Source organism: Thalassophryne amazonica, chromosome 11 (genome assembly GCF_902500255.1).
Source record: "Thalassophryne amazonica chromosome 11, fThaAma1.1, whole genome shotgun sequence".
Lineage (NCBI taxonomy): Eukaryota > Metazoa > Chordata > Actinopteri > Batrachoidiformes > Batrachoididae > Thalassophryne > Thalassophryne amazonica.
In genome coordinates this window covers 21671886-21689899 of record NC_047113.1, presented here as the reverse complement: position 1 = coordinate 21689899, position 18014 = coordinate 21671886, and the positions used below count along the sequence as shown (strand labels likewise).

The 18014-nt window shown below is 41.1% G+C and overlaps 1 protein-coding gene across 1 annotated transcript in view; it reads right to left on the bottom strand.

The window, feature by feature from the left end:
* Positions 1 to 684: 684 nt before the first annotated feature.
* Positions 685 to 18014, bottom strand: part of LOC117520845 (phosphomethylethanolamine N-methyltransferase-like) — a 41671-nt gene continuing 24341 nt past the window's right edge. The window contains exons 6-12 of the mRNA XM_034182180.1: positions 16784 to 16972; positions 10967 to 11056; positions 10742 to 10831; positions 4966 to 5088; positions 4264 to 4395; positions 2552 to 2668; positions 685 to 1404 (exon numbers count right to left, since the gene is read on the bottom strand). Of these exons, the coding sequence (XP_034038071.1) occupies positions 1294 to 1404; positions 2552 to 2668; positions 4264 to 4395; positions 4966 to 5088; positions 10742 to 10831; positions 10967 to 11056; positions 16784 to 16972 (852 nt within the window). The 3' untranslated portion in view covers positions 685 to 1293. The remainder of the gene's footprint in view (positions 1405 to 2551; positions 2669 to 4263; positions 4396 to 4965; positions 5089 to 10741; positions 10832 to 10966; positions 11057 to 16783; positions 16973 to 18014) is intronic.

Genomic DNA, 18014 nt, shown 5'->3' with positions numbered 1-18014 from the left:
ACGCGATGGACACGAATGAAGCAACGTGAGTGAAGTGATTTTGAGCAATTGGCGCGTTTGTGGCGAGATATTGCATCGCGTCACATCGCACTGCCCTCCTCCCCAAGTTGAAAAATCTGAACTTTTTATCTTGTTGCGCCGCGATGACCAATCAGGGACTGGATATGTAGTGACGTGGAGATGTCTGGAGTGTGACTGAGTTGGATGTGAACATGTCCTGTCTCTGGTAGCAGCCTGTGAGCAGGACTTATGTCCCTTATCTCCTTTATTTCACAATTATGACAGAGTTTGGGGGAAGAGCGAGCAGCAGCCCTGCAGCAGGGGCAGCAGAGTTTTTTTTTTTGTTTGCTTACGTGTGCGCGCGAGCGAATCGTCCGTGAAGATTATTTTATTTCTTAACTACACAGATGTATAATAAAACAAATGGTGACTGGTTTCTAAACACAATTATGACAGAGTTGTTGGGGGAAGAGCGAGCAGCAGCCCCGCAGCAGGGGCAATGGAGTTTTTTTGTTTTTTTTAACTGTTTACATGTGCGCGCGTGAACGGGCCAGGAGGTCCTCAAACTGGGTCCTGCAGAGGTGGAAGGGCCGCTGAAAGCGGCCGTCATCCAGATGCAGCTCCTGCAGCAAATAATGAAACTCCCCGAATTGGGAACGTCTCATGACGTTTGTCAGCTTTCCACAAGAACTCGCTCTGTGTGATCAAGGTCTGTCATGTTAACTTAACTGACAACCGGAGCCGGCGAGCAGAATGGAAGCTCCTCCTATTTGATAACGCACTGGGGTGAATTTTCGGAGCGAAAGCAGATGAAAGCAGGTGTGAACGCGGCATTAGACTAAGTTAGGAGCTCTTGGAGAGGATTTTGAGATGCTTCGTGCATAAGGGCCCAGGTCTCTTACTGACAGAAGGCTGATCTGACACAGAAGCGCTGGCTCATTGTTGTGTCAGTAGCTGCTAGTGTACTGAAATCAATACCGGAAGTTATCAGTTTAGCTTTTATCTGTCTAAATTTTTTAGAGGTTTATCGGTTTAAAAAAGTTGACCTTTCAGTTAGCGGATTAACTGTTAACGAACCTAACTTTTTGGCTTTTTAACTGTGCCCACCACCGGACTTGATGCTTTTCAACATGATGGAAAATACTTGGAGAAATATGTGGTTTAACAATCTCTGCAAGTTGCATTAATTAACATATTATTAGAGAACAAGCTGTAGCACAAAGACAACAATATAATGATTTCAATAAGCAGAGGAACATTTCTTTCTTTTCTCCGTTTGCTTTGTGCAGTTTCTCAGTCTCTTGTTGCATGGAAGAGTCCCCATCGCTGGTCTCCACTCTTAGAACGTTCTAGTTTTTCGTGCCATCCATTTATGAGTGCAAGATAGTCACCTTCAGAGAGCTCCTACAGCAGAGAGAGGCAGGCACATTTACTCATTCAGAGCATGTCAGGGATTTTTCGACTGCGTGCTTCATGTGTTCGTGAATGTATATACAGAAAACTCACATATAATGGATTCAGGTGGATCAGCGATTGTTGTCCGTTATAATCAAAATCCGTTATATGTATAAAACGGACAAAATCCGTGATATGTATCTAATGGATTAGTTAGTCAGGAGGTGCCGAACGATCTACAGGGAATCCTGAATCAGGACATGCCTCATTTAATGCTCGGGTCAAAACCTCCTCTGAATAAAATAAACGCCTGCCTTAAATAAGCAGCGGTCATTATGTCCATTAAAAAGATTACATTTAGTTGAGTAACTCTTTTTTTTCTGTGGAGTGGGACCTTAAAATCCTACAACCTGATTTATGCTTTTGTTCATCCTGATTTATGCTTCTGCAACTCTGTGCGATGCAATGACATCGACATGCTGACAGTTTTAAAGTTCTCCATCGTGTCTTTATGCAGTTTGTCTGGATTATGTTTATTCTTGATTAATTCATCCCTCAATGAGCTCTTCTTTGTACAATCTCCAAATCAAAGGTAAGGTGTTCAATTTCCTCCATGAATCAGCTGCGCACTGCAAAAAGTTGTAAAATATGATGGGAGAGGGAGTAGTGAAAATGTAAAAGTGATCACAGCTTTTTGCATTGTCTGATTTATCAAGTGCACATCAGGCTGTGGGTCCCATATCTGTGCATGTTTTGTAAAAAAATAAACGGCCAAGTGTCAGTGCTGAACTTTAATTTTGTACCTCTGTTAATGATCATGTCCAGACTTCTCTGTCCAGTACATGTGAGGGGTTATTAACGGGAATACATAGCGGTCAGACAGGATGGTTTGTCTGAATGTGAGTGAAAATCCATTCTACTAAATCCAGTATATTGAGTTCTTTTACGAACTTTTGTATTTGTCCGATGAGTGCAAGCATCCGGTTTATACAATTACAGTTTAGGTGAGTCTGACTGTGTGTGTGCGTATATGTATATATACACATATATACATATACGCACACTCATCCAGTGCATCTGGAAAGTATTCACAGTGCTTCACTCTTTCCACATTTTCCTGCAGTGTAAGTGTGTGTGTGCGTGTGTGTGTATTAACCTCTATGAATTCGTCCTTCATGTCCTTTGCTCTCTGCAGCTCTGCTTTAATCACCTGTATGAACTGTTCTGTTCGGTCCTCGACTTTCACGCTGGAGAAACCAGCTTTCTCAATTAACTGCAGAGGAGAAAACACAATACAGAGAAATAAACAAAGGCAACAGCACCACCAGCTGATGGACAGCAGCAATAAACCACTTTGGAGTATTGACCTGATCTGCATACTGATTTAAATCAAAGCACACACTGTGGTGCCACTACAGTATGTGCTGGACTGTCTCAGGGCCATGTTTGCCCTCCTGGTACTCAGAGTTTGTTCTTGTGGTGCCATGATCAGAGCCTCTGCAGTGTCCTTCAGGCCTAACTTTGCCAGCAAAATCTACAGTGGTATTAAACACAAAAAGCACAACTGAACAGTTGGCTAGAGGCCTTTTTAACCCTCTGAATGGGTTTTCTTTCTGGGAAGGATTTCCATAAAGTTGTGATTGTCCAGCATCTTGTATGTACAACGCGATGTGGGGCAGTGACAAATGTCTGTTTATATAAGTGGGCAGGTCTTACATGTACTAAACTTATAGGTACAGTCAGACAAGCTATCAACACAAGATACAGAAATTTCAGATTATAGCGCACAGACGAAGCAAAGATAACTGATGTTCTGTGAAAATTATCTGAAAAAGAATTCAGAAACCAAAAATGCTTTCATTTTAATGCTTTTTATTTCAGTTTGGCTTTTTTTTTTTTTTTTGCTTTTGTATTGTGCTTTTTTAATCTTTGAATTTATTTTATAAAACAATACCTATACAATGTCAAATATTCAATCCAGAATCCATGCCAAAACAAAGAATTGCAAAAGTGCAATATGTGGATGTGCAAATAAGCAAAAGTAGTGCAAAATAAACAAGAGCATCAACAGCTAATTGCCATTAAATAATGAAATTGCACTGGGGATAAACGAGACCTGAAATCTTTTAGTCCTCCTCATGGGAGCCCTAAAACAATGGCCTGAGGGCAGAAGCTCAAACTCTTTTTTCAGTGGGCAAAGGAATTATTAAATCCATCTACATGTCCAGGCACTCTGTAAAAACAGCATCATGGAGCCAAACCTCTCCCACCTGCGCACGTTTTTTCTTCCCTGTGAGCAACTTACGCAGCCATTCCTGCGTACTAGATACACAGCACAATGTAACTCTACACAGGCCCGGTGTGACAGGGGCTTAAGGGATACCTCGATGCAGAAATAACATGATGCATCACCAAAGCAAGCCAAGGTTTTGGCAGACTCATCAACAGACTTTGGAATGACAGGTTCATTAAGCTTAGCACCAAAATCGTTACCTACAGAGCCATCATCCTCAGGACTTTACTGTACTGCTGCCATTCTTGTACAACTTACCATTGCCATATCCAGCTGCTGGAGCAGTTTTAGTAAAGATGCTTGAGAAAAATCATAAATACTATAAAATGGCAAGTCAAACTTTCCAATCTAGACATCCTGGAGAGATGCGAATTGTCCAGCACTGACAAGAATCGGCCTCTCTTCTCCCATGAGGACTCATAACCATTAGCCTGTTGCCTACTCATCCATTGACTCAATGGAAGATACATAAGACTGCATTTATTGATATCTTTTACATTATGCATTCTAACCAACTAGTATTTCTGATAGTTTTGAAGAAACAATTTATAATTATGCTGTAAATGAAAGTTTACCTTGCTATAATGGGATGGTGTACAAAGGATATATTCTCTCTGTTTGACATATGCCTCGAACTGAGGTGTCCACGGCATCTCTCCACAACAGTAATCAGTGATCAGCAATTGGCCTCCTGGTTTTAACCATGACTGGACACAAAGAGCAAAGAAAATTAAACTGTAAATAAGGACAGATGACTCAGAATATTACATGAAAACTATCCGATGGCAAACTGTATAAAACATGATGACACAATAAATACATTTGTCCATTTGGTAAAGATTTTGTATCTTCTGGCTGTAAAACAGGGCAACATGGTGACTTAGTGGTTAGCACTGTTGCCTCACAGTGAGAAGGTCACAGGATCGATTCCCCCTGTGGCCTTTCTGTGTGGAGTTTGAATGTTCTCCCTGCATTTGCTTGGGTTTTCTTTGGGTGCTCCGGCTTCCTCCCACATCCAAACACATGTAAGGTAGGTGGATTGGAAACTTTGAATTGTCCATGGGTTGTGCGAATGTGTTGGTTTGTCTGTATGTGGCCCTGTGACACTGGTGTCCTGTCCAAGGTGTACCCTGTCTCACGCCCTGTGATTGCTGAGAAAGGTTCCAGCTACCCCCCACGATCTGATCTTGGATAAACAGTTAAAGATGAGAGCGTGTGGACAACAAATAATTTTTTTTAAATTAATGCTACAGAGCAAGCCAAGAGATAACACTGACATGGAAGCGTCTGAAGATGGCCAGTTTGTCATCTATGTGGAGGATGGTGTCTCTGCTGTAGATCACGTCAAAGGAACCTTCTGGGAATGTCCTCTTAGTAACATCAGAAACCTCAAATTGGACCTGTATTAGAAAACACCATTGTTAAAGGTTCAATTCATGTAAAACCACGCAATATGGTTAATCATAAAAATAAAACTGTTAAAAAATTGGATGATGTAGATTATCATTTTGACTGGCTTAGACACAGAGTGCATGTCAGGATTGTGACTGATAGGAGATTGTTTAGAATGGAGGAGACAATTGACTCGCCCTGAGCCCCATGAATGCAGCATTCTAGTTACTACTCAGCTCTCCCATTATTTAAACAGGAACTCATGCCAGTTCAGGTTGTTGGATTATTGTTCAAAGCTTCATATGCGATCCCCAGCACAAGCCCGCTGCTATGTCTCCACGTTCCTTGAGAGGATCTCAAGTTTTTCCAAGCCACTGAAACAATCACAGAACTCAGAAACTCCTGACATCATCTTCACTGCTAAAACCAAGGATGGCCAGGTAAGGAAGATGCTGCAGAAAATGCTTCTTCATTAATGTGACTCACAACTAGACAAAATTCAGATCATTACATTTTCCATTGAATGTTCTTTAATGCTGTTGCTGCTGGACCTAATTCTCTCTGTTATTCACCATCTCATATTTTGTCTTTTCTGTCAGTCCCAGAGTCAGGATAATCCAATAGAACATCTCCACCAGATGGCACCATAGACTTCCACAAAGTGTTACTACGTTCATGCTAATTATGTCACCTGTTTTATAATTTACTCTTATAACCCCGTCACACATAACCAGAATCACACAGAGTGGCATTGATTTATGAATTGGGGAACATCCGAAAAGTGTTGGATTTCAGTTCCAAAATGTTCTGACAACCATCTGCAGAAGACATGTTGTGCCACGTTTGTTCACCTCCAATGGACCCCAGCCAGGAAGGGTGAAGGAAATGTTATGTAATAACATGTGGCACTGTACGCGCATCAGAGGCTCGGTGCAGTGCCTAGCAACGCAGCTGAACGGGATGTCACCGCTGTAACGCAGGTATTATTACACATACACCTCCTGTCTGTCTGTAGTAGTTATGATGTGGAAATGTAAGTCCAGCACATGATGACATAAATAAGCATGTAACTCACCTCCTGTACTCCGCATTCCAAAGCGCAGCGCAGACAGCTGGTGAAGTCCCTTTCAACCGGCTGCGCTGTGTGCTGGCCAAGTCAATCAGCTGACAAATACATAAGCCATCTTTGGTATAAATAAATCCCATGTGAAGCGCCGTCCCACACCGATAAATCCAACTGCAGTTGTGTTATGATGCGTATGAAGTCAAATGTCTACAAAAAAAGACTATAAAAAGAGAAGAGAGAAAGTCCACTGGCTGCATCTGAAAGTTGCAAACATGTGGGAAGTTGGTGCACCGCCAGCACAGATCAACAGCAGTTATGGAGTCCAGTCGGACAAATAAAATCTAGCAATACAAGTATACACTGATTAAACACCTAAAGGGATTTTTCACCGGACTGTATAAAGCAGGCGATCACTAACAGCTGTCAGCCTGTTTGTGCACTCTCTGGATGGACAGCTCTTGTGCTCGCGCATGCGGAGTGGTTGGTACAACATTTATGAACACATAAACATGCAGCTGAGCGAACATTTCGGCCACACACTCGCACACTGCTTTGATCTCCTGTTCTACACATGCAGGCACACGCGGCTCATTCAGCCCTTGAGAACAGATGCGCGCAGCTGAGTGGACACACACATCACTTGGATCACCTGTTCTACGCACATACTCCGTCATGTGAGACACACAGTGATGAGAGGTCAGTTTAGCACTGGTCATGTAAGGACAAGCACAGATTTGATTGCATGGGTGAGTGAGTGAGTGAGTGAGTGAGTGAGTGAGTGAGTGAGTGAGTGAGTGAGTGAGTGAGTGAGTGAGTGAGTGAGTGAGTGAGTGAGTGAGTGAGTGACAGCTCCAACGTCGGTGGCATCTGACAGCAATCTGTGTCATCTGACTGTTGTCTGAAATATGTTTGGGCTGCATCCTGCAAGTGTGCACATGGCAATCCGGATGCGTTCGGACAACGGCTAACCACGTCTCTTTTCCTCCCGACTGCGTCAAATTGTGGCAATATTTACTGTGTCGGAATGGCTCCTCCACATTCTTGCTATGTGTGACGGGGGCTTTAGTCTTAGTCTTGTGTCAAATATCCTTTTTAGTTTTAGTCATATTTAGTCATTCATACACCATTTTTATTTAGTCAGGTTTTAGTGGACTAAAAGTCTGGGCCCGTATTCACAAAGCATCCTAAGGCTAAAAGTAGCTCTTAATGATGTAATTCTGAGAAAAATCTTAGAATTTGAGGAATTCTAAGATATTTCTTAGAATTTCCCCTTGGTAAAAGTTCTTTACAAAGCATCTTAGGCCTTAAAAGAGAGCTCCTAAAGCCTGGTTCACACGGCAAGATAATTAGGCCGATATCGGACCCGATCTTCCCCTTCCGACAATCTTAAGGACGCCCCGACAATTGTGGTGACACTAAAGATAATCTTATCAGATATTCCTGCCGTGTGTGGTGTGTTAAGCGCGCTCTGATCTGCTCGGAAGGATGTCAGGGATGCTCCGATTGCAAATCAGGGGATATTCAACATGTTGGATTGTCTTGGCCCGATATCACAGCGTGTGTGGTGTCTTCCGACCACAAGCGAGCACACAGCCTGCTGAATGTGACGTGAAGCCAATCAAAAAGCGAGGTGACGGACGCACGGAGTGGAAAATAAAATCAAAACAGCTGTTCTGACTTACCATAAAGAACACGTTTTCTTTTTCTTTTTGTATTGCTTTTTTCCTCTCTTGTAAAGTCCATAAACTATCTCCGTTTGTTTACTCTGAAGTCACGTTTAATCTCGAGAGATTTTGCGAGATTTCCTGTCTGACCTGGGAATGTTCGTGTGTGAAATCTTTTTGTATGTGGTGTTGTTGTCCTTACCGTGTGGCTGAACACCACACACTGTACAACCAAATGTGTTAGATCTATGATTTTTTTTATCTTCACGTGTGTGGTCTCTCAGGTTTTGGAAACCTAAAGACAATTTTAAAATCTTGCCATGTGAACCAGGCATTAGATGAACGCCTGTTAAGAGGAGGAAGGAGGACTTTTCAGAAGCCTAAAAGTGTCCAAAGCAGATAAGATGGCAGAAAGAGAGAGGAAGGAGAGATATTCTCCGTATGTTGAATGGTAGTGATTCAGTAACACGCTACTGGCTTGATGGTGCAGGGATAATGTTTGAGGTTGACCTCATCAGAAATGAGCTTACTTTTCCCACTCAGCGTAGTAACACAATAATGCCTGAGATGAAGTTCATCACAACATTGCGATACCTGGCTATGGAAAAAAATGTTAATTTCATGTAAATTCTGTAACATTCATACAATTATTAATATCAAAGTAAGCGATCAAATCAAATCAAATCAAATCAATTTCATTTATATAGCGCCAAATCACAACAAACAGTTGCCCCAAGGCGCTAAGCGATGTCAGCAGCCATAGACTAAATGGCAGCCTACAACACTCACGTGTTTGAGAAGAACTTAGCTTGGGTGCTGCAATCTTTGCTCTCGCTTTGAAATGCAGCACGTACCACCGTTTCTTACACTCGTCGCTTGTGTGCACAAGGTCAGGGAATGATGCACTGATTTGTTTGGCAATGTGCTCTCAAGTCTGCCTCTGCCCATGTGCTGTGATCCAGGAACCTAATTTCCCTCTTAAAGCTCTTTTATTCTCCTTCATGAGCTAGCAAACAATAGGCACTGTTCTTCTGTCCAGTTGGGTTTTGTAGTTCTTTTTTTAGCCATTACATTTGTTGTTTTGGTCATTCGGCTAAATCAAACCACTTTTTATAATAAGTATGCCAGCAGCTGAGCCTGCGTTCACCATTAATATCAAAAATTAAGTCATAAAATTACCAGAATGGAGAGTAAACTTAACAATAAACTAATCAATATATAATAATCACCATGTGAATAAGATACAGTACATTCAAACATTTTGAAGCTGTGTAATAATTCATTTAATTTTGCTGAGTTTCATCAAGGGTTCTCGCTATAACGTGAAATTACATGATCGCGGCTCATGGCCAGGGGTGCAGGGGCCCCCAGCAGGGATTAAGGGGACAAAGGCCCCTGAAGCTATAGGGTTTTATACCTCTAAAATGTTACTGGCAAGCCCTATTTTAACCAATTTTGAGTGGTTTTAGATGTATTGAAAGCAAGAATAATAGACAAAAAAAAAAATGACATTTATGTTGTAATATTTGTACAACCAATCTTCTTTTTAAAATGTTTCTGTCAAAGTCTAAGTTAATAAAATATATAATGTTGAAAAGGTTAAAAGATTAATATTTGTTGGGCCTATAGAATTCTTCTTTCATCCAGTGAAGCAGGCTGTTGTGTGGGCTGCTGAAGAGGAGGTACTGCTGGCCTACCACCACCAGAGGGCGCCCTGCTTGAAGTGCGGGCTTCAAGCACGAGAGGGCGTCGGAGCAACAGAGAGTGACAGCTGTCACTCATCAACAGCACCAGGTGTCACTCATTCTACTATCATCATCCACATCACCATAAAAGCCGGACTGCAACTCCACCTCCCCGCTGAGAAATCAGCTACCACTCAGGTAACCTTCTCTGCTGTGCCTTACCTTGACTGAATATTGTTCTGTGTGCAGCCATTGTTCCTGTGGATACAGTCTTCTGCTGGATTGGCGCATAGTGTGGGTTTGCGACGTCTTTGCCTCTCACTCCATCCAGAGAAGCGACTGACAGGAGCTGCACGGTGTTCCTATTTTGGAGGTGGAGGTTCTCCCGGAGGAACTGAGTACTGAGAGATTACTGGGTGTGTATTCACACACCCACCATTAACTGTTTCTGTTTCTGCCAGCAGTACCAGGTCTGACAGCTGGAGACGGTGGCCACCTGGGGACCCAGGACTTGGCGGCTCCGGTGTTCTTCAAATCCGTTGGCGGTGGAAGCCGTGTGGGATCCGGCTCTTCTCTGGACAGACGTCTTCTATCCTCGAGCCTGCCCACAGGTCACCTTTTGTACGATTGACTGTACTTCTCAACTGCAATTGTCTGTATTCCGTTGTGCAATTCGCAACATTAAATTGTTATTTTTGGCTTATCCATTGTCCGTTCATTTACGCCCCCTGTTGTGGGTGCGTGTCACTACACTTTCCCAACACAGGCAGAGTTTTTCTGTCATGACATTTTTTTCCCCAACATATTTCCGTGGGACAGCAACAACAATAAAACTACTATTTGTCTTGTTTGAACAAGAACTGAATGATGCCCCCCCCCCCCCCCCACCCTCCGCCACCTCTTCCTCCTCTCCTGCTCCTCCACCCTCCTCCTACCCCTCCTCCTCCTCGCTCTCCCCGTTCCTCCGGGCGTTTTGGAAATGGAAGCCTTCAAACTTCTGAATGTGCCAACATCTACCGACACTGACACTCACGCTCTGTCTCCGCTCTGATCTGTTTAAAGTGCAGCTGATAACAGCTGACTGCTGCTTCATCAAACTCTGCCGTAAATTAACAGCTTTGGAAGAACCTCAAAATTTAGCTACAAACCTGTACAGAAGGTATGAGAGTGGACAAATATTCCAAGCCCACTTTTTCTGATGTTTAAACATCATTTGATCACCAGGTTAAGGTAGAGTTCAACATACCAGTGGCAACTTCTCCACGTTAGCCCTCTCCAAAGCGATGGTCATCATGTTTTCTGACAAGTCGATTCCATAAACCTCTACTCCAAAAGTCTGAAATATAACAATCATGATCACAATCATCATCATCATCCCTGCAATCACTTTTACAGCATTTTAATATTAAATATTATGAAATATTACATATTATTTTAATATATTTAATATATGTTAATATGCAGTGCTTTCCTTTGCCATGTAGAAGTCTCCTCCACCAATGCCACAGCCAACATCCAAAACGTTTTGACCGGGTTTCATGTTCAGCAAGCCCACAAACTCCTGTTGGTACAAAGAAGACTCAGCCTGTTCCTCTCAGCCCTGAGAAAGATCGTCCTACAAAAGGCTTCAGTACTTATGTTAAGGAGTGAATAAGGATGGGCATTATGATGCAGATGAAAAAGGTGCACCTTTTATGCTGCATTAAGTGCATCCTTGTAATTTCAACATCAATACTAACTTGGAAAAGAATATCTACCATTCAAAACATACCATTCAGTTCAACAGTTATGTGGAACTGTTGATTTGCACACAACTGACCTGTTTGACAGAGAATAATTCTTTCTGAATAAGTGATACCATTATACCATACCTTCACACTGGAAAATTACAGCTCAGTGTAATAAAGAGAACATACAGTTGTATGCAAAATTTTGGGCACCCCTGATGATTTCCATAATTTTCCTTTATAAATTATTAGTTGTTTGAATCAGTAATTTAATTTAAATATATCATACAGCAGACAAACAGTGATATTTGAGAAGTGAAATGAAATTTCTAGGATTTACAGAAAGTGTACAATAATTATTTAAACAAATTTGGACAGGTGCATAAATTTGGACACCCTTATTTTATTGATTTGAATACATTTAACACAAATTATTGGAACACAAAATTGGTTTGGTAAGCTCATTGACCCTTGACCTCCTTACACGGGTGAATCCAATCATGAGAAAGGGTATTTAAGGTGGCCATTTGCGAATGTTTCCCCTCTTTGCATCTTTTCTAATGAGTGGCAACATGGGAGCCTCTAAACAACTCTCAAATGACCTGCAAACAAAGATTGTTCAACCTCATGGTTTAGGGGAAGGACACAAAAAGCTATCTCAGAGATTTCAGCTGTTAGTTTCCACTTTGAGGAACATAGTGAGGAAATGGAAGACCACAGGCACAGTACTAGTTAAGGCCCAAAGTGGCGGGCCAAGAAAAATCTCAGATAAGCTGAAGTGATAGTCAACCCATAGACCTGCTCCAAAGGCCTACAACATGATCTTGCTGCAGATAGTGTCTCTGTGCATCCTTCAACTATACAGCACACTTTGGACAAGGAGATGCTGTAATGCAGAGGAAGCCTTTTCTGCATAAATGCCATAAAGAGTCACTTGAGGTATGCTAAAGCACATTTGGACAAGCCAGCTTCATTCTGGAATAAGGTGCTGTGGACTGATGAAACTAAAATTGAGTTATTTGGACATAACAAGGGGAGGTATGAATGGCATAAAAAGAACACAGCATTCCAAGAAAAACACTTGCTCCCTACAGTAAAATTTGGAGGTGGTTCTATCATGCTGTGGGACTATGTGGCCAGTGCAGGTACTGGGAATCTTGTTAAAGTTGAGGATCACACAGATTCCAGTCAATATCAGCAGATTCTTGAGAACAATGTTCATGAATCAGTGACAAAGTTGAAGTTGCGCCGGGGCTGCATCTTTCAACAAGACAATGATCCTAAACACTGTTCAAAATCTGCTAAGGCATTCATGCAGAGGAAGAAGTACAACATTCTGGAATGGCCATCTCAGTCCCTAGACCTGAATATTATTGATAATCTGTGGTGTGATTTTAAGTGGGCTGTCTATGTTCAGAAACCAACAAACCTGAGATGTTTTGTAAAGAAGAATGGTACAAATACCTTCAACCAAAATCCAGACTCTCATTGGAAGCTATAGGAAGCGTTTAGAGCAGTGGTCTCCAAACTATTCCAGAAAGGGTCGAGAGGGTGCAGGTTTTCTTTGCAGCCACTGACTTCAGCAGGTGATTTCACTGATGAACTCATCCCACCTGTTCAAAGGGATGTTAATCAGTGAAATCACCTGCTGAAGTCAGTGGCTGCAAAGAAAACCTGCACCCTCTCGGCCCTTTCTGGAATAGTTTGGAGACCACTGGTTTAGAGGCTGTTATTTCGGCAAAATGAGGATCTACTCAATATTGATGTATTTTTTCTGTTGGGGTGCCCAAATTTATGCACCTGCCTAATTTTGTTTAAAGGATTATTGCACACTTTCTGTGAATCCTATAAACTTCATTTCACTTCTCAAATATCACTGTGTTTGTCTGCTATATGATATATTTAACTGAAATTGCTGAGCCAAACAACCAATGACTTATTAAGGAAAATCATGGAAATCATCAGGGGTGTCCAAACTTTTGCATACAACTATATTTATCTGAGGGGAATTCCAAAACAAAAATTTTATTTACCTTTTAACGGCATCTGCTGGAGGGTGTGCGTGTGCGCATACATGAGCTTTTGCAAAGACCGGAAGTTACCTTTGACTGCGGGTGATGCGCTTTGCATGCACGCTGATGACAATGAGATGCCTTGTAAATCACTTCAGAGGTGCTATCAGGTTACAAAGACAGCAGTTTTAGTTTAAGAAGTATTTATTTCTCACTAGCTTTTACACAATATATGAGAACATGTTACATTTACACAGAAAGTAAGTATTTCCGCCATGTTGGATTATCAAGCAGAGAGAGGCTAGCCAGTGATGCCACAGTGCTGCTCTACTGTGATTGGCTGTCACCATGTCCATCCCAGAAAACCTCGTACAAGTCTGGGGAATGCCCCACGTGATCCATGATGTCACTGTCATAGACTGCGTGGGACTTTACCGTCGCTGGCGTCAGTATTTCAAGGCTGTCTGTTTTGAAAATTTACCCTTCAGGGGAACTTTTTATTCATTTTTTCTAGAAAACACAAATTTTTATTGTATTGGTAATGACATATTATGAATCATTTATTTAAAGGCTAATTAATAAAATTATAGTGGTGCCAAAAAAAATTTTTAGGCTTTAAATCTTAAAAGGCTTCCTGGCCCTATACTTTTAAAGTTGATTAAATGCTCACGCTAAATTAATTTATTTAGTGACCCCCAAGACATTGTAACAAACAAAATAAGATTTCATGAGGTTTTTCTCGTTGATTCCACGTCTTACCTGTGGCAACCTCATCGGTGTGCACTGGTCTTTCACAATGTTTTGTTTTAGGGCCCTGTCCCACTGGCATTTAGGAGGATTTGCGTATGGATTGCGCACAAAATTGGCCCATATTTGCCAAACATCCGCAATATCCGTGTAACATGCCTGTATGAGTCGGCCGTAATCCGAACACGCCTGTGATCATCCGCAGAGGCACGCATGTCCACAGCCAGGATTTTTGAGCTGTTCAAAAATCTGGATGCGGATAATATCCACCTTACGTACTCCATATATACTCAATTCATACACAATACATACTCACTCTATGCGCTGTATATCTGCTGTTAACCACTGATATCCACAACTGATGGGAATTTGCGGCTTGGCAGTGGACTGGGACAGTGTGTAAAACAGATATATATCGTGTCCACATCACAAACTAAAATATGTTGTAGCGAATGCATACAGATTGGCCACGAATAAAGCGTTTTTATTACATCTGCTTTGCAGCTGATTTGCGGACAATCTGTGAATGCATAACAAACATGTCACGTAAACCCAAAGTACTATATGTGGCAAAAAGCGACATACCTGCCAGTCAGTGCCGGTCTGCCTGTGCAGATTCACAAAGACGTAATAGCTGCTGCAATCCAGGACTTTTATTTAACACCAACAAAAGGAAGAGTTGCTGTTTAGCCACAACTCACGCTGAAGTCTGTTTTCTGTGACACTCACAAAAAAAAAAAAAACACGGTCTCACACCCCGAGTGGCTTCCCCCCTCCCGCTCCCCAAACTCATGAACAGTTAACCCTCGCATGACAACACTCTGTGATCAACTTGTCCAAGTCCAGCAAATGCTCCAGAGCCTGTATTGTTGGTGGTGTGAACAGTGATGCCGAAAGGAGCGAGTGCACTTCTTTTATGACCGCAATGCAGATGCCGTGCATGCGCAATACGTGCGCGATGGATTCATAATACACCCGTAATACTGCTGTGATAATCTCAATGTGTTGGATCAGTTTCCTCACAACATGCATTATATAACCGTGACTGTTCATCATATATTTGCGATATATTATTAATATATCCGTAATTCATACTGGGACATTCGTCATTTTTGGCCATTTTTGTTGCAGACGACAACGAACGCCCACAATTTGTATACTCAATTCATGCGTAATTAATCCTCTCCCCAGTGGGACAGGGCCCTTACATGGGGATTAAAAAAAAAAAAATCATTAATTGTTTTACACAATCACAGTTTTTCTAACTCAGTAGTACTCGGACGACAGTGATGTCATTTTAAGAGTTTGCAGTATGAGAGTTGCACACAAGGTGGATCTGGGACCATCTGGCACTGAATGGGTGAGTTAAGACATTATATTGAAATATATGGAAGGGTGGGTGTTTCAAGGAACGCAATATTGGCTGTGTGTGATGGAGGCCAACAGGAGTCGCTGTGCATGTGGGAGTCAATAGGCCTCACTCCCTCAACAACCACAGGATACTCTGGCCACTCAAGGCAGAGCCCGGGTTTTAGCTGACTGGTCTGAGTCTCTCCCTCCCATGCTGGAGATCGTGAGTTTGTGTCCCGAGTGCAGCGAAGAGGAGGAGTCAATCACAACACAATGCAGAAGGAGAGAGAGAGAGAGAGAGAGAGAGAGAGAGAGAGAGAGAGAGAGAGAGAGAGAGAGAGAGGGGGGTACTGTGTTTCCCAACCTGGGGTTGTAGCCCTGCAGCATGTATAGTATAAAAATTATATGTGCTTCATTCCATGATACAGTGGCTTGCAAAATTATTCAGCCCCTTCGTATTTCACGCATTTTAATTTGTTTATGGCATTTCAAATACAAAAAGTAAATCAGCCTTCTCACTGTAAAAATGTCTAAAATGATCTTCCTTAGACTCAAACTGAAAGTAAATCTCTACAGCTTGATATAAATTAATTAAAAATATAAAAGTAAGTAATCAGCGCCTTTAGCATAATACCTGTAAATAATCAGTCTAATTGCCAGTTTTCTTCAGACAAGTAGGGGATGGATACATGAACATTTCCTAGTCACTGAATATGTCTTGAACTTTATTTACATCAGTTATGAAGAAATGCAAACAGTATGGCACTCCATGGTAAATCTGTGTGGAGTAGACAGTTCTCAAAAACTGAAGAGTGAGGAAAGCCACCAAGACAACACAGAGAAATTGTGTACAGTCCATGTTTTGCATTTTGTACCCCCAGTTATACAGCTTCATGATGAAGTGGTACAGAGGAGGGTTTTCTTTCACCAAAACATTAAATCTAGGCTTACATCTCAGATGTACCCTCTGGTAAACTGTAGGTGAACTTTCAGGTCTTCTTCTTAGGAAAACCCATTACTTGTGCAACCCATCATCTTGGATTTTATATTTTTAATTAATTTATATCAAGCCTGATTTACTTTTTATATTTGAAATGCCATAAACAAATTAAAATGCATGAAATACCAAGGGGCTGAATACTTCTGCAAGCCACTGTATATTGTAACTCTTTAACTGCTGGTCATAGGGTGTTAATTTGATTTAAAAGTAGAACATATAAATCGTATCAAAAGTACACAATTATGGATTTCCCTCATGGTGTGGATGTGGACTATACCGTGCTCACCAGTAGCGCAGACCTATCTGCATCTGCGAGTGATATTGAATGATCTGGAAATCTGAGAGGAGCACATGGTGCTTTGTTACACTTGTTCCCAATTTGTGAGGCCTCCACCATGGGAGAAAATTCCCCTGCCTGCTCTAAATCCACTTCTCTCTTCATAATTTCTTACTTTGGTCATGCTGGGTCCACCTGTGCTGACATAGCCAGTCCCAAACATCTTCTCGTAGCGCAGGATGCCTCTGCGACTGTACTGTTGATTGTCCAGGAATTGTTGGAAGGTGCTAAAACCATTCCTGGTGGTTGAGCAGCGCAGGCCCTTCTCCATCAGCCAGCACATCTGATTAGCATTATTTTTCAACTGTCGGAGGATAAAGACAAAAAGAGGAAGGTGAGAGGAGAAAGCAGCAAGAGGGGGATAAACTAACCTCACATCTAAGACCCACCATGTCTTTTCACCTTATACAAAACTGGGTAACACTTTACTTGTAAGTATCATCATAACAGTGACATGACACTGTCATAACTGTTACATGACACAGTCATGAATGTGGGATGTCCTTATTATGATAACTTGACATTAATCAGAGTGACATTACCAGATAATGTCTTTGATATGACAACTTGATACTAAATTTGTTTGGGATGTCCTTATTATGACAACTTGACATTAACAAAATATACATGTATTTGTGTCTTTATGGCAAGTTGACATAATGACTATTAGGTTGCACTTCATAATAACTACACCTTATTTAGCCTTAATTAAGCATAAATAAATACATAATGACTTAGTAACAAAAAATTAATTAAGAATGACTCATACTTAAGAAGCAATTAGCTAATACATTTAATTAATGCTTTACTTCTGAGGAGATTTTAATATAGATTTCCTAAATCTTCATAGTCAATTACATATTTATAGAATTTACAACTATGGAAAACCTTAGAATAGATTTAATACAGCAAAAGTGGATTGACTTCTATATTAAGGATGTAGATCAATCTTACGACATTCATTTCTATTATTTCCAATTTATACGATAAACATTGCCCTTATGTGTTAAAAGATGGAAATAAGCAAAGCAAAGATAAACCTTGGATCACTAAGGGACTTCAGAATGCATGTAATTTTTTTTTTTTTTTTTTTTTTGGTACAAGCAGTTTTTAAAATTTAAAATAATTGAAGCTGAGAGAAGATATAAGACATAAAAACAATACACACTAACATACACTGTGATTTTGTAAAAGGCAGTACTATAGTGATTTATTAGAAAAAAAAATAAAACAAATGTAAAGAGTACTTTGAGGTTTTTAAATGAAATCAAAAATAAGAGAAAAGTTGTTAAAGAATATCCTGCCTATTTTATACAAATACCGATACAACTGTTAAAGAAAACAAA